General features: G+C 34.8%; 1 protein-coding gene across 5 annotated transcripts in view; it reads right to left on the bottom strand.

Moving 5' to 3' along the window:
* Positions 1 to 522: 522 nt before the first annotated feature.
* LOC127156646 (AP-3 complex subunit beta-2) overlaps positions 523 to 22,836 on the bottom strand; it is a 58,065-nt gene continuing 35,751 nt past the window's right edge. For 2 of the 5 annotated variants that reach the window (XM_051099609.1, XM_051099607.1), the window contains exons 17-27: positions 22,457 to 22,575; positions 17,087 to 17,201; positions 15,168 to 15,357; positions 14,904 to 15,072; positions 14,616 to 14,703; positions 13,516 to 13,625; positions 12,363 to 12,591; positions 12,185 to 12,269; positions 10,558 to 10,655; positions 3,501 to 3,639; positions 523 to 1,653 (exon numbers count right to left, since the gene is read on the bottom strand). In XM_051099609.1, the coding sequence (XP_050955566.1) occupies positions 1,467 to 1,653; positions 3,501 to 3,639; positions 10,558 to 10,655; positions 12,185 to 12,269; positions 12,363 to 12,591; positions 13,516 to 13,625; positions 14,616 to 14,703; positions 14,904 to 15,072; positions 15,168 to 15,357; positions 17,087 to 17,201; positions 22,457 to 22,575 (1,529 nt within the window). In that variant the 3' untranslated portion in view covers positions 523 to 1,466. Of the gene's footprint in view, positions 1,654 to 3,500; positions 3,640 to 10,557; positions 10,656 to 12,184; positions 12,270 to 12,362; positions 12,592 to 13,515; positions 13,626 to 14,615; positions 14,704 to 14,903; positions 15,073 to 15,167; positions 15,358 to 17,086; positions 17,202 to 22,444; positions 22,576 to 22,836 lie in introns of all 5 variants that reach the window. The other 3 variants (XM_051099611.1, XM_051099608.1, XM_051099610.1) reach the window with 2 other exon arrangements.

The raw sequence follows: 22,836 nt of genomic DNA, 5'->3' as shown, positions 1-22,836 counted from the left end.
TTTATTCAACTTGAAATGTTAAGTTGTACTAAGTAACAACTTAGATATTTGTGTTTGTTAAACTTAACAAATGGAAGTAACCCAGCTGCCTTAAAATTTTAAGTTGATTCAACTCAAATATCTAAGTTGTCATTTAGTATAATTTAACATTTCAAGCTGAATAAACTTTTTTTGAGTTGACTGAACTTAAAATTTTTAGGCAGCCAGGTTACAAATTATTTTAAGTTGACTCAACAAATTGTTTTTTACAGTGCAGCTGTAATGCATTGTTTAATTAAACAGGCGCATTTTTTGCCCCTTCGTCTTGAATTTATGGGGCATTTTTACAACAAGTCCTCGTTAATTTCCGACCGTGGACATGATATAAACACATCAAAGTTAAATAAAAAATAGACGACATCTTAATTTGAGTGTGCGTTCTCTTTTATTGACATTTAAAACTCTTTATAATAAATAGAGATATAATATTTAAACAACACATGATTTCCCACAGTCACACAGAGATGAGTCAGTAAAGCTGGATTTCGTTTTTAACCTAGGGAAGAAGGAAGATCTGGTTTATGCCATCAAGCACATCATCATAACTAAAAAAGGTCTAAAACTAACTACTAACAGTGTCTTTACCAGGATGAACAGCTTCAGATTGCATTAAAATATCTAAAATAACCGGCGTGTGAGATACTGAATTCTTCTGAGAGCTTCACGAGAACAAGAAGCTGATGAACGTTGAGTGATACACCAGTTCATAGTCCTAAATTCAGCAGTTACACATTTGCAAATACGGATAAGACATACATTTCCTGTCGAGAGAGATTTGACGAAGTTGCTACAACATGAAGGCAGTGAATTCATACTGATGTGTTTTGAAGCTTCAGATTTTCCTAAACCAACAGAAATCAACTGCGTTATGAAACTGATACTGACATGTTTAGAGAGTTCAACAAAGTTCATGTTTTCAAAGCCGATTTCTGGAAACAGGTCTGCTGTCGTCATTGGGATGCGGTCTGGCATCAGATGTAAGACATTACAGTCAGCATATATATGCTGAAATAAACCACACAGAGTTTCTATTGATTTCAGGAAGATCACAAAGGCAGCAAATGAATCACTCAGATGATTATTAGACTTGTTTCACTGAGCAGATGGATTTACTAACTGGTTACTGACTTGAGGTGTCCAAATACTGTCGGCCATGTACTGTATATCCTAAAGAGCTTCTAAATCAAAATCAATCCAGGTCTGATATTTCAGGTGAGATCTTTACTAACTCTCTTTGATGCCATGCAACATTCAACAGACGAACATCCTGATTACGGGGGCCGTGAACGTTACGGTCGCTGTTCTGACGTCAGTTCTAAGTATATTTTTGATGCTACAAGCCAGTCCACGTGGGGGAAATATCTACACAGAGATGCGAATTGATGCGGTAAGCAGCAGTAGGAGGGTGTTGGCTGTAGGGGGCGCCATCACTGCGACAGGGCCTGCAGGATGTCTTTAACCAGCATCGTGCCGATCACCATCTTCTCGCAGTTCACCGTCAGCTGAGCTCCGCCGCCTTCCTTCGTAGCGACGGTGACTAGCACGAGACAACCGCTGCTGACCGTTTTACCTGCGAATCTGTAAACAGGAGCGGAAGGAGGAGGAGGAGGTGTACTGAGATTTCAAAAAGTTCACAGGCCAGAGAAACAGACAGTAAAGCGAAGAAAAGTGAAGAATGATAGAGTTTAACATACTCAAATAATAGACCCTTTAATCAAACCTACGTAAAATATACATGAACATACAAATTTCTCTAAAATATAACTTATACTGAAACTAGGCTCGGTTTTTAAAACTGTATTGATAAAGTTTTTTTTTTTTTTTTTTTTTTGGTGTGAACTTGTAGAGGCCCCGTCACAAATGGGCACAATTGTCATATATAAATGAAAATGAATTAAAGCTAAATAGAAATATTTTTAAAAACAAAAGCTCAAAAATGACAAAAGCAAAATTACTTAAACTAAAACTGAAATGAAAATAAATTAAAGCAAATAGAAATATAAAAAAGCTAAAAAAAAAGAGACAAAAACAAAATTACTAAAACCAAAACTGAAATGATAATAAATTAAGGCTAAATAGAAATATTTTTAAAAACAAAGCTCAAAAACAAAATTATTAAAACTAAAAATTATATGAAAATGAATTAAAGCTAAATGGAAATATTAAGAAAAACAAGCTCAAAAAATGGCAAAAACAAAATTGCTAAAACTAAAACTGAAATGAAAATGTATTAAAGCTAAATAGAAATATTTAAAAACAACAAAAGCTTATAAAAATGGCTAAATCAAAACTGCTAAGACTGAAATGAAAAAGAAATTAAGCTAAATAGAAATATTAAAAAAACAAAAGCTGCTAAAAATTACAAAAACAAAATTATTAAAGCTATAAATGAAGTTATAATAAATGAAAGCTAAATAAAAATATTTTAAAAAACAAAAGCTCAAAAATGACAAAAACAAAATTATTAAAACTTAAATGAAAATGAATTAAAGCTAAATTTAAATACTTAAAAACAACAAAAGCTCATAAAAATGGCTAAATCAAAATTACTAAGACTGAAATGAAAATGAATTAAGCTAAATTGAAATATTAAAAAAAAAGCTACTAAAAATGACAAAAACAAAATTATTAAAACTAAAAATGAAATGAAAATGAATTAAAGCTAAATGGAAATATGACGAAAAACAAGCTCAAAAATGGCTAAAACAAAATTGCTAAAACTAAAACTGAATAGAAACTGAATAGAAATGTTTAAAAACAGCAAAAGCTCATAAAAATGGCTAAATCAAAATTACTAAGACTGAAATGAAAAGGAAATTAAGCTAAATAGAAATATTAAAAAAACAAAAGCTGCTAAAAATGACAAAAACAATATTATTAAAATTAAAATTGAAATGAAAATGAATTAAAGCTAAATAGAAATATTTTAAAACAACAAAAGCTCATAAAAAAAGGCTAAATCAAAATTACTAAGTCTGAAATGAAAATGAATTAAAGCTAAATAGAAATATAAAAAAACAAAAGCTGCTAAAAATGACAAAAACAACATTATTAAAATTAAAAGTGAAATGAAAATGAATTAAAGCTAAACTGAAATATTTTTAAAAAACAAAAGTTAAAAAAATGACAAAAATAAAATTACTAAAAGTAAAACTGAAATGAAAAAAAAATTAAAGCTAAATAGAAATATTTTTTAAAAGCTCATAAGGATTAAACAAAATTACTAAAAATGAAATGAAAATAAATTAAAGCTAAATAGAAATATATAAAAAACAAAAGCTGTTAAAAAATGACAAAAAAAATATTATTAAAACGGTCATATATTGTCATATATTGCCTCAAAAGTGTGCTCTAGCACCCCCAGCTGTTAACTACACAACAGCCTATGCAAGATTACATGGACTCCAAAAATCTTCTTTTGGGACAGGGTCGCTGTCTTCACGTGTGTGTGTGTGTGTTACCTGCACTCTTTATCTGAACCGCATGGTACTCTGCTCAGGTTGGCAGTGGCTGTGACTCTCTCAACGATGACGTGTTCATTTACGCATTTCGCTCCCAGCGTCAGCTTCTCTGAGATTTCATTCATTCCCATCAGTTTGCCTGTGAAAAGAGACAAAGCATCTCTTCGTCAGAGCAGTGCTTTATCAAATTGTCCTGAGATGTGTTGCTACAGATGAAAGCTAGTTAAATTAGAAATATTTTATGCTGATTATTTTTGTTTAAACAATCAATGGCCAATATCCAGAAACAGATGCATTAATTAAAGAACCTATAACCAACTAAGTGAACTATAGTAAATATCTGTTTAAAAATTATACATATTATGTAAAACGCATACTCTTGTGTGTGGTATTTATTAATATTTTTAATTAGCTTTTTTTCAGTTGTATTTTTAGTAAGTTTGTTTTTGTCATTTTTTTCGTTAGCTTTTGTTTTTATTTTAATATTTCTATTTAGCTTTCATTCATTTTCATTTCAGTTTGTTTTAATAATTTTTGTCATTTTTGTGAGCTTTTGTTTTTTTAAATATTTCTATTTAACTTTAATTCATTTTCATTTCAGTTTTAATTTTAATAATATTCTTTTTGTCATTTTTAGCAGTTTCTGTTTTTTAATATTTCTATTTAGCTTATTTTCATTTTAGTTTTAAGTCATGTTTTTGTCCTTTTTATGCACTTTTATTTTTTAAAAAATATTTCTATTTAGCTTTAATTCATTTTCATTTCAGTTTTAGTAATTTGGTTTTTATTAGCCTTTGTGTGTTTTTTTAAATTCTATTTAGGTTTAATTAATTTTCATTTCAGTTTTGTTTTTGTCATTTTATGTGCTTTTGTTTTTTAAAAATATTTAGCTTTAATTAATTTTCATTTCAGTTTTAGTAATTTGGTTTTTATTTTTATTAGCCTTTGTTTTTTAAAATATTTTTATTTAGTTTTAATTCATTTTCATTTCAGTTTTAGTTTGTCATTTTTATGAGCTTTTGTTTTTTAAATATTTCTAATTAGCTTTAATTAATTTTCATTTTATTTTTAGTTTCAATATTGTGTTATTTTTATTATCTTTTGTTTTCTTTAATATTTCTATTTAACTTTAATTTATTTTGATTTCAGTTTTGTTTTTGTCATTTTTATGAGCTTTTGTTTTTTTAAATATTTATATTTATCTAAAAAAGTGTAAGTTTTTATTTTGAATTTAATTCTAAAATTATAATATTCATATTTTATTTTCGCTATATTTCATGTCCAAAAACAATTTTTTTTTTTTATTAGTTTTAGTTTTAGCTAACAATAATAGCACTGCCCACAAACCCCATCTTGGAATTGTCAATAAGTGTTGGAAAAATATATTTATGTGCTGGAAAGCTTAAAAAGAAAATAATTCCATGTACTCAGAATCACTGCATTCTTACCTTAGCAACATGCTAATGTCAAAATATTGGACTCAACAGTGAAAGTCTGTCTGGTCTCTTGTGCGTTAACAGAGCTGCAGCCCATTAACAGTGTTTCAATTCAATCACCTTAAAGCTTAAAAAGTCACTAACGACACCACCTTGGAAGGTAGCTGTCTATGTCAGTACACAACAGGTTTTGTGAGCTGTGCTGAGCGTGCTGGTCTCACGAGTATTGTGATGGTTCAGGGTCAATCTGACAGGATCAGTGTTACTAAGGCACATTCCTAGATGCAGCATAATGTTACCTTGACATGCCGTGAGGAAATGCATAGTCATGGTAACAGTCGCCAAGGCGATATTTGGAGACTGCGGTAAGAGGGAGAGGCAGCTGGAAGCAAAAGCAATTCCACAATAACAGGAAGAGGGTGTGCAGCTAACAAAAACATGTTCTAAGAACGTTTGCTAACATTCCCATTAAGTTACGAAAACCTCTCAATGTTCAAAAAACAGTCAATGTTCTCTGAAATTTTCAAAACGACCAGTTTTTCAAATGTTATTTCTTTGTTATGCAAACACTCCATTTTAGAATTTTGCAAACACTGGGGGAATGTTACTTTTGAATGTTCTCTGAACATTCTGTAGTTACCAAATGTCAAAAAGCTCAAATTGTCTCACAAAAAAATTAATTCCATGAACAATAACAATGTATACATAACATTTTTGTGCTAACATTTTGAGAACATTATTAAAGATGAGATTTCAGTAAGCTTTCTAATAAAGGGAACCCCATGTATTAAGACTTGTATGTAGTATGTAGTAGGGATGTCATAATTCTCAATATAATATTGAACCGTTCGGTACGACATCCACGGTTCAGTATGCGCTTGTGAATTGCAGTTTTTCGGTTTTGCATTTAAATAACTTCCTTGTTTTATTTCTCTTGGAATTTGCTGTATGTGTGCCCGCGATTTCATGTGCTGAAATGAGGAAACACTTCCCCACTTCTATTTGAAAAAGCAAGTTACAAAAAACAATATAACTTGTTTTTAATTCACAACATCAGTCGAGTGTTTGAAATAACTTCCTTATGTGATCTGGTGTGGATTCTTATCACAGAATGAGGCAGACAATAAATTCTACAGGTGCATCTCAATAAATTAGAATGTCGTGGAAAAGTTCATTTATTTCAGCAATTCAACTCAAATTATTAAACTTGTGTATTAAATAAATTCAATGCACATAGACTGAAGTAGTTTAAGTCTTTGGTTCTTTTAATTGTGATGATTTTGGCTCACATTTAACAAAAAACCTACCAATTCATCTCAACAAATTAGAATACTTCGTAAGACCAATAAAAAAATATATATATATATTTTTAGTGAATTGTTGGCCTTCTGGAAAGTATGTTCATTTACTGTATATGTACTCAATACTTGGTAGGGGCTCCTTTTACTTTAATTACTGCCTCAGTTCGGTGTGGCATGGAGGTGATCAGTCTGTGGCACTGCTGAGGTGATATGGAAGGGTTTTTTTTGACAGTGGCCTTCAGCTCATCTGCATTTTTTGGTCTCTTGTTTCTCATTTTCCTCTTGACAATACCTCATAGATTCTCTATGGGGTTCAGGTCTCGTGAGTTCGCTGGCCAGTCAAGCACACCAACACCATGGTCATTTAACCAGCTTTTGGTGCTTTTGGCAGTGTGGACAGGTGTCAAATCCTGCTGGGAAATGAAATCAGCATCTTTAAAAAGCTGGTCAGCAGAAGGAAGGATGAAGTGCTCTAAAATTCATTGGTAAACGGGTGCGGTGACTTTGGTTTTCAAAAAACACAGTGGATCAACACCAGCAGATGACATTGCACCCCAAATCATCACAGACTGTGAAACTTAACACTGGACGTCAAGCAACTTGGGCTATGAGCTTCTCCACCCTTCCTCCAGACTCTAGGACCTTGGTTTCCAAATGAAATACAAAACTTGCTCTCATCTGAAAAGAGGACTTTGGCCCACTGGGCAACAGCCCATTTCTTCTTCTCCTTAGCCCAGGTAAGACGCCTCTGATGTTGTCTGTGATTCAGAAGTGGCTTAACAAGAGGAATACGACAACTGTAGCTAAATTCCTTGACACGTCTGTGTGTGGTGGCTCTTGATGCCTTGACCCCAGCCTCAGTCCATTCCTTGTGAAGTTCACCCAAATTCTTGAATCGATTTTGCTTGTCAAGCCTCTCAAGGCTGTGGTTCTCTCGTTGGTTGTGCATCTTTTTCTTCCACACTTTTTCCTTCCACTCAACTTTCTGTTAACATGCTTGGATACAGCACTCTGTGAACAGCCAGCTTCTCTGGCAATGAATGTTTGTGGCTTACCCTCCTTGTGAAGGGTGTCAGTGATTGTCTTCTGGACAACTGTCAGATCAGCAGTCTTCCCCATGATTGTGTAGCCTAGTGAACCAAACTGAGAGACCATTTTGAAGGCTCAGGAAATCTTTGCAGGTGTTTTGAGTTGATTTGCTGATTGGCACGTCACCATATTCTAATTTGTTGAGATAGTGAATTGGTGGATTTTTGTTAAAGCCAAAATTGTGAGCCAAAATCATCACAATTAATAGTACTAAAGACTTAAACTACTTCAGTCTGTGTGCACTGAATTTATTTAATACATGAGTTTCACAATTTAAGTTGAATTACTGAAATAAATGAACTTTTCCACGACATTCTAATTTATTGAGATGCACCTGTATATTCATATTCTATGTATGAACGATTAGCAATTGCTTATGAAAATACACAAGATGGCTTGAAGAACACAGATAAACCATACATTATTGCAGATGAGTGTTTATTGTCCTTACATTTCATCATTCAAAAGTTTTAATGTTATATCTTATTTTTATTTAGTTACAGCAATAGAGGGGATGCTTTGACGTCACTTTCCCGCCGGGACACGCCCCCTCAGCCAGACTGAGTGGAAAAGAGCCTTCAGCGTGAATGGATTTAATAGGGAAAATGGGAAAACACGAGTAAAACAAACGATAATCAGTTTAAACTAAAGGTTGCCAAACTTGATATAATGTTCCTAACAACTTCACAAATATCCAGTGGTCAATGGATATTAATGCAGCCAGGAATCAATCGTGTTTTCTAACACTTATATGTGTCAGATTTTGACGCTGTGGAAAATAAATAAAGCAAATTTGCCTGTGAACTCATTTTGTAAATACAAAATAGGTTGGTCTACACCCCGGTGATCACTTATATCAATGTTATATATATCGTCATATCATCCAGCTGAAAAACGTATATAGTTTTTGTCAGTGTTTATTTAAAAACATCCAGTTATGCAGAATTTAAGATGGTAAATATTTAGTTGATGAGATGTCAGTACTATAACACAACATATAGGATATGAATGTACTGCACAATTCAACATATTAACATGAAATGATAACTGCAAATCCGTGTTTCGCTGCCTGGAGAACAAATTTCTTTGAATTACTTCTCTTTTTAGTAGCTTTCAGCAGTCTGTAAAAATATACCTCGGGTTTCTCGTCAAATCTCTTTGTACAATCAATCGCAAAGCTCGTTCTTGTTTTAGAGGTGTTTTGTGTGTTCTGTCGCAGCATTTGCATTGAAACCAATGCTGCCACTCAGTAGGCGGAGCCGCAGGCACTTCAGCTGACGGTAACATCACATGCATACCCTCTATAGCGATGCCTTTATCCATATTAGAGAAGCTAGAACGGAACATCATCAGTGATACTTCTTTGACACATATGTGGATTTTCTGCAAACGGGCGCCCTCTGGCATCCAGTATAAATAAAACCCATTCTATTTTACGTAAAAATCGAAAAAATAATACCTCTTTCAAAAGAAAAATTACGCAGACATATACTAAACCCCCCTTTTTGTAGTGTACAGAGGTTTTCGGGGGTATTATGTTAATTTGTTGCAAAAAACCCACACTGAAGCGGCAAGATATCAGAACCAAACCAAACCCGGTGGTTAAAAACCGAGGTACGTATTGAACCGTTGACTAACTGTATTGTTGCACTCCTAGTATGTAGTAGAAAACCCATGAAAGATTTATGTTATTTAAAAAATCCACATGGTTTTATACATATTTTGAGCTATGGGGGCCGCCATTATGTTTGGTTTTATGTGAAATGGTTGCACTCGGTGGGCAAGTGGCACTACCTGTTGCTATATTTACCGCAACTTGGAAAATAAAATACTGATACGTTGAGCACAGCTGCTGAAGGAGCTTACCGGTGGCGATGGATATAAACATAGGCTTGAAACCAAATGCCGTACCATTGATTTTTCCTCACAAGGAGTCTAAAAGCTCCTGGATATCGAGTAAAATCCACGCTGAAAAACTCCGTCAGTCATGAAGGAGCATCGGCATGTTTACATCCTGCCAGGATGGCATCTAGCATTTCTTGTCTCTGCCATTTGTAAGCTCTTTCAGTAGCTGTGATCTACTAAAAGCCTCAAAGGCATCAGGGCTAAAGTGGAGAAAACAAAGACGCTGGTTTTTAGGAAGTTTTATTCGTCCACAGGCATCTTCCCATCCATTCTTTTCTCCTTTTCTTATCGCTAGGAAAGCAATAAAGACTTGCATAGCTTCTCTTGTTGCCCTTTGACTGAAAATTACAACCAAAAGCCACACAATGTGGCATCGTATTAGTATTTTATTTTCCATGTTGTGTTGCGGTAAAAATAGCAACAGGTAGCAGCAGTAGCTCACCGAGTGCAACCATTTCACATCATTGAAATAATGGCGCCCCCAAAATATGCAGAAAACAATGTGGATTTTTCAAATAACGTAAATCTTTCATGGGTGTTCTACTACACATTTCAGTAAAAGACATAATTTATGGTATATTAAGCCATACAAGTCTTAATATCCCAGGTTCCCTTTAATAACCTTGAGAGAGCCTTGCCAGAACATTAGCCAAAGTTCTGAAAACGTTCATTGTTAGCTGGTTGTGTGAGTCTGTGTAAACAAATCAGGAACTATAGGGGAAAAGGAGGATACTACGCTAATCGGCTACATCAGGGAAACTTACCATTCAAAAGATTCTCTAATGAACAGCGGCAAAATGAGCCCACGGAAGAGGAAAACATAAGTTTGTTAAACTATTATGTCTAAACAAATACGTTAACATGCTAAACTAACAGGCAGACCTGAGATGTTAGCGGCATGCTAACTACGGGCTAAATTTCAATTTACACACTATCTGTGCTATGTATGCTAGAGTCAAATTAGCCTCATGTTAAAAATAGTGTGTCTATGGTACTACTTCCACTTCCAGTGGATTTTCTAAATATGCATGTTTTTGAAGCTACACACAACACCTTTGTGCTATGGTAAATAATGAATTTTAAGCTAAAAAGTTTAGCTAGAAGCTAATGCTTGCATGCAAATACTAGCAGAAAGGGATCTGTGGTATCAAGAGCTAAAATACAGATTAGGAAAAGCCATGAAACATGAAATTCATAATCTTGAAAATGAATTTCAGAGAGACACTGCTACACAGGAAAAGAAAACTGACAGACATTTTGAGGTAAAGGAGCAATCAGTAGGGAAACTGGGAGTGTTAAAATGAGGATGGGCTGAGGTTTTCTCACCTTGTTCCTTCTTGAAGTCGTTTTCTGTCAGAAATGCTGGTGTCATTAGCTCCCCGACAGGTGGCTGGATGGAAACGAAGAACTTGCGGGTGTGAGTGCTGAAAAGGAGATCGAAAAAGTGATTTTTTGAAAAGATGCTTGGACTTCAAGAAACTGTTATATGATATGTATGAATGGAGGTGAGCCAATTATAATCGAGGTGATTTACATAAATAAATATGCACCCCGTTTAATTCTAAAGGCAAAGAATGCTCATGAAAACATAAATTATGACCATAAATGGACCGTTCTATTTTTGGTTAAAGGGATAGTTGACCCAAAAAAAAAAAAACTTCTGTCATTAATTACTCACCCTCATGTCGTTCCAAACACTTGAGACCCACAAAAAAATATTTAGGAGCACCAGTGCGACTGACCCAATCAGCAAATTTGTGTTTGCGCTGAGGGGAGCTTCAAAGGTTTCTACATGTTTTTACAACGTTGAGTAATGTATCACAGAAATATCTCACAAATCCCTTCATAAACCAAGTGTAGAGAGAGTGTAAATAAGAGACTGGTTGTGCAGTGTAGAGAGCTTCATTGATTATAATGGAACTTTGTGAGATCGCAATGAACTAAGATGAGGGAACTTTTAATGATTTTTAAGGGAGTTTGTAAATGAGATATTAATTTAATACAACAGTTAAATAAACAAGAAGTTAATATCAAGTGACTTACATTGTCTGACTATAACACTATTACCTAATTTTGCTCTATTTTGTCATCAAAAACGGTTTGAAACAAGTCACAACTGAGCCGCTGCGCATCTCCATTCAAACACAGCGGAGTTTTGTTTATAAATGAACATGCGTTTCTAAACGTATTTAGTGAGCCTGATTTATTTTCCCATTCATAAAGACAGTCACTTGATTTTTTCCTGAATGAATCAGCCATTTGAACGAATCACATGAATGAATGATTCAGTAATTAAATCAGTGACTTACCACCACCTACTGGCAGTTTTAGTTTCATAACTAAAGTATCTTTTCAGTTACTTAATCATTTAATATTTCTGTATTTAAAATTTTATATTTAAAACATTAATCTCAACTTGAAATTATGAATTTGACTGCACTCATGCCACCTCTGAGCCTCATTAAACATATGAAAACATACATACAAACCACTTTTGTGTTCTTCTGTGCCACATTTGTAGTACAAATTAATTGTGTTAATACTGATTTCATTTTATTTGTAACTTTTTCTTATTTTACTATTCTGTTGTTTTTATCTATGCAGGGTCAGAAAGCTCTCGGATTTCCTCAAAAATATTTTCATTTGAGTTCAGAAGATGAACGAAGGTCTTACGAGTTTGGAACGGCATAAGGGAATGACAGAATTTTCATTTTTGGGTGAACTATTATTTTAATGTCAAAATGACTAACAAAAACATGTTCTAGGAACATTCTGGTAGTGTTCCCATTACATTATGAAAATGTTATTTCTGAATGTTCTCCGACTGTTCAAAAGATTTTATAAGTTTTTGCTACTTTGGTATGTTCTTTGAAAGTTTCTCAAAATGAGCAAGCTGTAACAAGTTGACATCAGGAAATAGAAGTTTATAATTTACGTCCTTTTAAACACTCACCACAGCTGGAAGTTTGCCGCTTGCGTAGAATCACAGAAATCTATGCCCATTACCACGGTAATTGATTCACCGGCTGCTAACATGTCTGAGAGAACAAAGCAAGCAGAACAAAAATAAACCTAAAGTAGTTGTAGAAAAACGTTCTTTTGAAAATCTCATACTGTGATGGGTTGCAGACCTATCTCAGCGAACTCTCGGATCCTCATCCCGGACTGAAGCCTGGGATCCTCGATGTGCAGGTTTTTGGTCTCGGAGGTGGTGTTGTTGGTGAATTGGATCTGCACGGCCACCATGTTGGGGTCTGGACTGAAGGGCTGCCGACTGAAGCAATACTCCACCGCAAGGCCCTCGCCTGTTATACGATGCAGGAGCTCATACATCCTTATTGAACCAGAAGGTGCAATGGTCTGCGAGAAGAGAATTTATTCAATTAAAATTTGTTATACACTACCATTCAAAAGTTTGGGGTCAGTTAGATTTTTTTCTTGCAAAAACACTTTCATTTAGCAAGGGTGCATTAAATGAATCAAAAATGACAGTAGAGACATTTATAATGCTACAAAAAAATTTCTATTTCAAGTAATTACTTTTGCATTTTTGAAAAATGTCATTGTACATATTTCATATATATTTTGCAATTCAGAGGAAAAAAGTCTAAAATGCAATATTTAAAATGTATATAATATTAAATACTACATTTCTTTGAAAGCCAGTTACCGCCACTGAATAAAAAACAAAAAAAGGTAATTGTGGCTTTTTGAGAAAAAAAGTCATAATTGCGAGATATAAACTCACATTTGCAAGAAAAAAATTCTCGCAACTGTGAGTTTACATCTCGCAATTATGACTATATAACTTGCAATTGTGAATTTATATTATGCAAGTCTGACTTTATATCACAATTTTGAGAAAAAAAAATGTCAGAATTGTGAGATAAAGAATCACAATAACCTTTTAAAAAAATTATTCAGTGGTGGAAAGAGGCTTTCCACCAAAAATTTGTTTAAAACAAGAGAAAAAAATGTGGTAAAAATGGTAAAAAAAATATCCCAGTGGTAAAAATGGTAAAAAAAAATTTCCCAGTGGTAAAAATGTAAAAAAATAAATAAAAAATAAATAAATAATAACAATAATAATAATAATAATAATAATAAATAAATAATCTTTTTTGCATTCTGAAAATAATAAAAGGTGTATTAAAAAATGTAAGAACTACTTTAAAGGGACATTAACGTTTTTCTGCAGGCTCTGTAAAATGAAAATCCTAGATTTCAACAACATTTATGCTGTATTTCTTGCAATTTACAATTGTACTTAGGCCCAAAACTCACAGTAGGTGCAAGAATAGTGTCAGTCAGTGACAAACCCTCCAGATCAGACACCAGACTATTGGACAGGAAGTTAACCGGAGTCACCGGAGCCGATGCTGGAGACGGTTCAACTGGCAGAGAGAGAAAAACAAATTATGTGTTTTTGCATTCAAGCAATTGTCTTTGGTCTTGTACGTGTTAAAGGAGAAGTTCACTTCCAGAACAAAAATGTACAAATAATTTATTCACCCCCTTGTTATCCAAGATGTTCATGTCTTTCTTTCTTCAGTCATAAAGAAATTATGTTTTTTGAAGAAACCATTTCAGGATTTCACTCCATATAGTGTATTTCAATAGTTTGAATTTCCAAAATGCAGTTTAAATGCAGCTTCAAAGGGCTCTAAATGATCCCAGCCGAGAAAAAAGGATGTTATCTAGTGAAACAATCAGTTATTTAAAAAAAAAAATTACAATTTCTATAATTTTTAACCTCAAATGCTGGTCTTGTCTAGCTCTGCATGAACTCTTGTTGTGTATTCTTGTTCATGACAGTTAGGGTATGTCGAAAAACTCCCATCTCATTTTCCAACTTCAAAATCATCCTACATCGTTGTTTTACCTTTTTTTTGTGAAGGGTGTTTGATCTTCTTTGCACGTTCACTTTGTAAACACTGGGTCGGGACTTCTGCAGCAATTTAGGATGATTTTAAAGTTGGAGGAGAAAATGAGATGGGAGTTTTTAGGATACCCTAACTGTCATGAACACAGAGTTCACGCAGGGCTAGACAAGATCAGCATTTTAGGTTAAAAAGTATATAAATTGTCAATTTTTTTTTTAGAAAAATAATCGCTTTGCTAGTTAAGACCCTTCTTTCTCATCTGGGATGATTTAGAGCCCTTTGAAGCCATATTTAAACTGCATTTTGGAAGTTCAACCTCGGGGGCATCATAGAAGTCCACTAGATGGAGAGATACCCTGAAATGTTTTCTTCAAAAAACATAATTTCTTTACAACTGAAGAAAGAAAGACATGAACATCTTGGATGACAAGGGGGTGAATAAATTATCTGTAAATTTTTGTTCTGGAAGTGAACTTCTCCTTTAATAGAGGTTTTACTCACAGTCATCCAGATCCAGCAAAGACATTTCCTGTGTCTCCTTCTTGCTCTCTTTTTTGGATTGTTTGGGAGGTTGTTTTGATACGGGCGCCTGTGCGAAACGAGAAAAAGTCTTACATTAACTCTTATCCATGTGAATAACATTAAAACAGCATAATAGTATTGTTTATTAACAATGTCTGCACTGCTATGCAGCTAATATGACAACAGTAACATACTACTTTTTAAGTTTAATTTATTATTTTTAAAAAATAGCAGGTAGTATGCACAATATTTACTAACTAGTCCAACCTTCTTCTTCCTGACGTCGGTGTCAGACTCAGACTCCTCCTCTGACTCCTCCTCCGACTCATCCTCTGATTCGCTGCTTTCTGATTCGCTTTCTGATTCTGAAGCACTTTTCTGATTCTTCACTGCCTTCCTGATTCGTTTCCTGTCCTCTGCGCCACTGCTCTGCTCGCTGTGGGAATGATGGAGCACAACATGAGACATTTGGCGAGACAAGCTGATCAGAACTTATAACTGACACTGATTTGGTGTAATGTGTTGACGCACCTCTCTGCGCTCTCCTCTACTGGTTTCTTTGCTTTGGGTTTATCCAGCTTCTTCCTTTTTTTCTTTTCCTCCTCCTCATCTTCCTCATCCTCTTCAGACTCGGTCTCTTCTCCGCTCTCTTCACTTTCTGAACCGGAAGCACTTTCATCACTGCCGCTAGCACTTTCTGAACCGCTGCCCGAATCTGATTCTGAAGGGAGAGAGAGGAAAAGTAAGCAAAATCTTTTATTTTGAATGGAATCAGTGTTGAATTTCATGTGAATGAACTATTTTTGCATGTACTATACATGTACTATACAGTAATGTGTATATTTTGTAATAAATGTTTTTTTTTTTATGTCTTTTGTAATAAAAGACATTAGCTTAGCATCATGCTAACATTAACTAGCCCTGACTAAGCTTAGCATTGTAATGAGTTCAGATAAAATTTTCATACAAAATGGTTATAAAAATATTTAGAGAGAAAATGTAAATAATTTCTATTCACTAATGAAAATACAAATCTAATTTAACATTTTCCATTTGTATTTCTTGTGCTATCAGCATATAGAGTCGTTAGCTTAGCAACATGCTAATGTCACACAGGAATCTGTTAAATCTCATATGAATTAACTATTTTACTCAATATTTGCGTGTAATGTGCATTTTTGTAATAAACATTTAAAGACATTAGCAACATGATAACATCAAACTTGTATTAACTAACCTTGAAGCTTAGCTTTGTAATGAGCTCAGTAAAAATAAATTAAAAACGACAATGAACACTCAGAAATAAAATTTAAATAAGCTTTAACTAATAAGTGATTGGGAATCAAATAAAAGTGAGTATTTTCTATTTGTATTTTTTATGCTTATTAGCATATAAAGTCGTTAGATTAGCAACATGCCAGTGTCAAAAAGGAATCACTGTTGAATCTCAACCCTGATAGCACACGTATCAATACATCTATTGGACGTTTCCTATCAGATGTCAAATAGACGTCTATTAGATGTCTTTAAGATGTTTATGATTTAGAATGCATGTAAAACTGACATCTTACAGATGTCTGCCAGACGTTTGCACACAGAAGATACTTTTTCCAGACCAAAAGATCTTTAACAGACATCTTGCAGACGTACGTGCGCTATCTGGGAGGTGAGTAACTATTTTTTGTGTACTATGTATTTTTGGTAATAAACGTTTGAAGACATTAGCTTAGAAACATGCTAAGATCAGAATGATTGAAATCTGTTTTATGTTTTAGTTAATCAGTGTTGATTTTACAGTGGAATTGGGCTATATTAAAACTGTTGCCAAAGGTTGTGTTCCATGTCCACGGGTTGAAGCGACCCTAATAACATGATATTTAACCCCCCCAGAATGCAATTTTTACCAGGGGACCCCCTTCGAAACACGATTGGGCTAGTTTTGAATAGCAATTGGGCGGGTTTTGTTGTGAAAACTTGGCAACCCTGTAGATAAGTGACCATTACACAGTTGCCATGAAGAAAATATTATAATATCATATGGTTAGCATGGTGCAGTGCTACTTTAGTATTATTAGTATCGTTTTATTAATATTTTAGCTTTATAATTACATTTTTGGTGTTGCCTTTGTCATTCCTATTAGTTTTTGTTCTTTTAAATAGTTTTATTTAGGTTTATTTTGTTTTTATTTCAGTTTTAATTTTTAATTCCCAGTTAATTATTTTCTTCTGGTTTAAATTTTTAATTCAATAATTCATTATTATTTTTTTTATTTAGTTTTATTTCAATTAACAAAAAATGTTTTTAATAGCTTTAATAGTTGCCTAAGATGATAACTTTCTATATCAGAATCAGCTTTAGCTTTATTCCCCAGGTGTGCGCAAACACACAAGGAATTTGTTGTGGCTTCTTAAGGTGCTCCTGGTACATATGTCACATTTGCCACAATTACCACTATCTGCTGATTCGGTCGGACCGGATTCTCCTTCGGAGTCTGAGTAGAACGGTTTCTCCACTTTCTTCTCCTTACGATCCTTCCGGCTTGTGCATTTGCTCCACTCTGGAATCTGCAAAGGATCGCAAAACACCATCAAAACCAGCTCAAAAACATCTAGAGGACCTAATCAGAGAAAGACTTTCATATAACGGCCATGAATGCCTCTTTACAAGCAGCAAACATCTTTGTTTACACTCATACATGAATATAATTACAGTTCTAGAGACCTGCGTCTCTCTTCGCTCAGCGTTTGATGTCTACAGCAGGGAAGGTTGTGCATTCATGGCCACTTTCATTCTCGTTGTGACGCTTAAACATGTAATTAAAGAAATCACATCCTAAAAAAGACCCCAAAGACCTCCAGCACTGAATTCCCCGAGATTAATTTGACTTTTTAAGACAATCAGCATGTTGTTTAGAACATGGGTGAGTGATTAGCAACTGGCATCAGTGCTGTAGGCCATTTCCAGGGTGTTTTTGAGGATTCTGGTCTTTAATCGTAGAGCAAGGGCTGAGGAAAGGGAAAGGCTGATCTAGCACAGTACAGACGCTACGCTAGGCTGGTGGCAAAAGCTCTTTGGGTCTGACGCTAAGGGTGACTGACAGACTCACGCTGGTTAAAGTGGTGACTCTTTCGAGCAGCCTAATAACCTGGCAAACAGGAAAGAATAAAAAGAAACGCAAGAATGATGCTGTGAGATGGCCAGAAGAAGAGGAAAGAAAAGAACAGAACAGAACAGAAAAGAAAGAAAAAGATTTAAAAAGTACACACAAGGATTCAGGTTGCACTTGTCAACAGATTAGCATGTATATTTGGATGCGTTTTACGTCCATATTTCGTTAACAGCTTCAGTCCAAGCAACTGAAAGTGTTATGTTCATACCAAGGACGATAACTTTAGAAAGAGAATAAATTATAACTACACGAGAATTGCGATTTCCACACCACAGGTATCCACTTTTTTCTTCAATGCGGAAGTACGCCAGTGGGTGAGACTTACGGTTCATTATCTGCTATAGGGAAATAGCGAGAAAAATAAGAATGTGCAGTAAACGGTACAACTTTCTGCACTACAAACCAGTGTGCTCATTATTAAGATGATACATTAAAATAATATGGTAAGACACCAATTTGCAATATCAAGCAGCAAAACGAGCTGTTTTGTACAGCTAAAAATAACTGGACGTGGATGAGACCAGAAGCCACACCCATAAAATGTACAATAGACCACGCCCACTCTCACAGGAAGAAAAAGGTGGATAACGATAACAACACAGAAGAGCGATATCATTAGACAAATTTTTTTTTAGAGTTGCTAAACAATGAAAACACCAACAGCCAATCAGAATACGTCTGACTTTAACGAGAATGAGCATTTAAAACGGCAGACAACAAAAATTCAGTGCACGCTTATAATAAACAGAAACGTTTTCGCCCATTGGTTTGTGCGCTAATATAGTTATCGTAATAGTTATCGTTCTTGGTGTGATCGGGCCATTAAGGGGGAATTCACTTAAAACAAATAGCATTATTTACATCCATCAGTATTGTTTTAGTGTTCAATTTATTAAATTTGCTCAATTTAGCATTCATAATTTTCAATGTAAATTAAGCAAATTAGGTAACTGCATAAACACGCCCACCAATTTAAAGCTGAAATCAATCTGCAAAGCGCAAGTCGTAATCTTTTGGGTCGTTATTAAGTACCAAGTGGTTACCCAGCTAACAAGAAACGTTCTCACAACTTTGGCTAAAGTTCTGGCAAGGTTTTTGAAGTTATGAACAAACGTATTTCCAGTAACGTTATCTGGTCTTTAGTAATGTTCTTAAAACGTTAGCACAAAAATGTTATACGGTTGAGGTCAAAAGTTTACATCCCCAATTAAAATCTGCAAAATGTTAATTATTTTACCAAAATAAGAGGGATCATACAAAATGCATGTTATTGGACTGACCTGAATAAGATATTTCACATAAAAGATGTTTACATATAGTCCACAAGAGAAAATAATAGTTGAATTTATAAAAAAATGACCCAGTTCAAAAGTTTACATTCCCTTGAATAATCCACAGGGTTTTGTTTGTTTGTTTGTTTTTGTTTTTGTTTAGTGATAGAGTATCATTGAGCGTTTTAACCTTCTGTAATAGTTGAATATGACTATCCCTCAGTTGTCCTCAGTATTAAAAACTAATCTCAAAATCATAGTCATTGTTGGAAAGGGTTCAAATACACAAAAATGATGAAAAACCAAAGAATTTGTGGAAGCTGAAGGATTTTTCTGATGAACAGTAGTTCAACTGTTCAGCAGTTTAACTGTTCAGAACAAACAAAAAAAAAAAAAAAAAAAATTCAAAAACAGCTGTGAATCATTTAGATAAAATCACAGTATTAAGAATCAAGCATATGTAAACTTTTGAACAGGGTCATTTTTATAAATTCAACTATTATTTTCTCTTGTAGACTATATGTAAACGTCTTTTATGTGAAATATCTTTTTTAGGTCAGTACTAAATAAAAAAATAACATGCATTTTTTATGATCCCTCTTATTTTGGTAAAATAATTAACATTTTGCAGATTCTGAAAGGGGGATGTAAACTTTTGACCTCAAATGCACATAATTCATGGAATGCTTTTTTTTTCTTAAATGTTTCAGTTAGATGTTCAACGTTTTTTTTAAATTACAGTTTAAAATGTATGTATAACTAACAAAAAAAAGTTTTTAAACCTGGACATTTTGAATGTTCAGAGAACATCAGAAACAACAGTTTAATAATCAGATTGGTACATTAGCAAATGTTCTTAGAACATTTTGTTAGCTGGGTATGAATACGACAGATTACCGCAATTTGACATACTTTACTGGGACAGTACAATATTGCTACAGCTGTTATTCGTGTCAGTTATATTACTCTTTTACTTTACTTAAAATGTTCACAAATACCTCTTCATTTCGGTTTACTACCTGCTGTCTTGGATATGCGGCTAATTAAATTAGCACGTGTTTAGTTTTCATTAAAATATTGCATACAAAAAAAAAATCGCACGTTTAGTGAATTCACCCCTTAGTTTAGAGCTTTCAGAAGGTCTCTAATCATATATTCAATATGTCAATAACAAATCTGTATTAGGATGATGTTTTAATGCTTTGCTGAGCATTTGGTGTCACAGTAATGGAAGTGCAACATTAATATGAAGGTTTTGCGATGTGATGGTTGGCTTGGCGGGAAATGAGGTCAGCAGATTTCAGAGTGAGACACAAAAACACACACTTTAGTACAGAAAGGTCAAGCCGGATGACCCAAGTACATAAAGGTCAGAGAGAGAGAAGCCACTGCACTCTTGCAGGCACCTCTCTCCAGTCTCCCAAGAGACCCATTCGGCCCTCACTGGTGTCTATGACCTCCTCTTGCTGCATAATATGGTGGGCGGGAACATAAAGAGACAGACAGACTGTCAGAAAGGGAATGTGATGAACACTGGAGGGGATAAAACTGATAACATCTAAGAGACAAGAAATCTGCTGTGAATGATGAGTGCTGTATGAAATAACAAACATGGTTATGCAGACAAAAACCTGAAGCTGGAATCAAGACCCTGACTGATCAGTGTGTGGTACAGACCTCATGCATATGCAGATCATGGAATATTAATCAGGAAAGAGTGGCATGTGTACATGTGTGTGTCTAGTCAGTTCTAGAACTCAGTAATTAAAAAAAAAAAATTCTAGAACCACAAAAAAGCATTGAGCTCTAGCACTCAGATTGTTGATTTTGTTAAATAATTTCCGTTTGAAGGAATGTTCAGTGTTCAGGTTAAACTCCATAACGGTCATTTTTGACATGCTGTTAATAGAGTGCAACAGTACACTTTTTAGCGGTATTGAGAAAAGACTTCTTTTGGTGCAATTTGCTTGTTGTGATTCTCTGATTGGTGGAAATTCTTTGCGGAATTATGGGTAATGTAGTTTTTTACCAGGAATTTATTGGTTAAACACGATTAAAGGGATAGTTCACCCAGAAATGAAAATTCTGTTATTAATTACTCACCCTCATGTCATTCCAAACCTGTAAGACCTTCGTTCATCTTGGATTTAGATATTTTTGATGAAATCCGAGAGTATTCTGACCATGAATAGACAGCAACACAACTGACACATTCAAGATCCAGAAAGGTAGTAAAGACATTGTTAAAATAGTTCATGTGACATCAGTGATTCAGCGTTATGTTATGAAGCTACGAGAATATTTTTTGTGCAAGAAAACAATTAAAGCTGCATGCAGCGTTGAAAGGGCCCTCGCCCGGGCTCATAGAGTGGCAAATATAGTAGGAATATGCCATTGTCAATTATATGTGCCAAACTTCCTGCTGCCAGCTGGTGGCGCTATGACTATAACTAAATATTGGCATGTCGATGGCATCAGGCCAGGACTTTTATCAAGCATATGAGGTTTGGTGCAGATTGAACATGGTGTGTCTAAAGCACGGTTAGTCTAAAGCATGACGTATCCTGTTACCAACAGGTGGTGCTATGGTTATACCTGAATATTGGCCTTTACCTGTCTTCAGGCAAATTTTCACCACTTTTGGTGTGTTTACAAAGTTTCATGAGTTTTTGAGCATGTTTAGACCCTCAAAAATGTGATTCATTTTGGAGAAGAAACTGAGCAATTCCAGTAGGGTCCTACTTTATTCAACAATTTCTTCTCTTCCCTGTCAGTTTTTGACGCGCATTGTGGCTGAACCACTGATTTCACATGGACTACTTTAACAACGTCCTTTCTGGCTCTTGAACATGGTAGTTGTGTTGCTGTCTATGCAGGGTCAGAAAGCTCTTAGATTTAATCAAAAATACATACATTTGTGTTCCCGAAGATAAACGAAGGTGTTACAGGTTTGGAATGACATGAGGGTGAGTAATTAATGACAGAATTTTCATTTTTGGGTGAACTATCCCTTTAAAAGTTTAAATACTGCAAGCTGATTACTTCCAGAATTCCAGAATCCGACTGTTGCACTCTGTTACCGAGGGAAATAATTTTGACACATCAACCAATAGGGCTGCAGGATGAGCAGCTACCACCCCGTTGAAATGCAGAGTGTGTGATTTATGTGTTATGAGGGTGGAGTTATGCTAATGAGCGAGGAAAGTGAGCGATATAAAAGTGATTGAGCATAGCGTGTTTTTTTTTTTGTCAGCGCTTTGGGGCGTTTCTTTGGGAGGTCTTGCATGTTGGAGCTCCCTCTGGTGGTCTGTAGGAGAAGCACCCCTGCGCCCTCTGGCCCTGTCAGAACTGTTCGCCTTGCACACACAGAATCCTTCACCTCCACGTTGCGCACGGATGGGTCGGGTGCCGATTCGGGCCAGTCGGGCAGCTCCTGGTATCCGGCGGCTTTAGCGTTCAGCAGATGAGACAGTGACCCCAGCTGGAAGTGATCTCTGTCTGCAAAGATATGAAGAAAATCACAAATGAGATCTCTTTAATGTCTCAGTTGTCTCCTGCTCCTTAAATTTTTTTCCTGAAGGTCTGAGTAGTCTCAAGAGGAATACAATCAGAGTTATATTAAAAAATGTCCTGGGTCTTACAAACTTTATAATGGCAGTGAATGGCTGCTGAGATTTTGAAGTCTAAGAAAGTGCATCAATCCATCATAAAAAGTGTTCCACACGGCTCCAGCGAGTTAATAAAGGTCTTATGAAGCAA

This window comes from Labeo rohita, chromosome 25 (genome assembly GCF_022985175.1).
Source record: "Labeo rohita strain BAU-BD-2019 chromosome 25, IGBB_LRoh.1.0, whole genome shotgun sequence".
Classification (NCBI taxonomy): Eukaryota; Metazoa; Chordata; class Actinopteri; order Cypriniformes; family Cyprinidae; genus Labeo; species Labeo rohita.
Note: the sequence above shows the minus strand (reverse complement) of the source record. Positions and strands in the feature narration are given on the sequence as shown.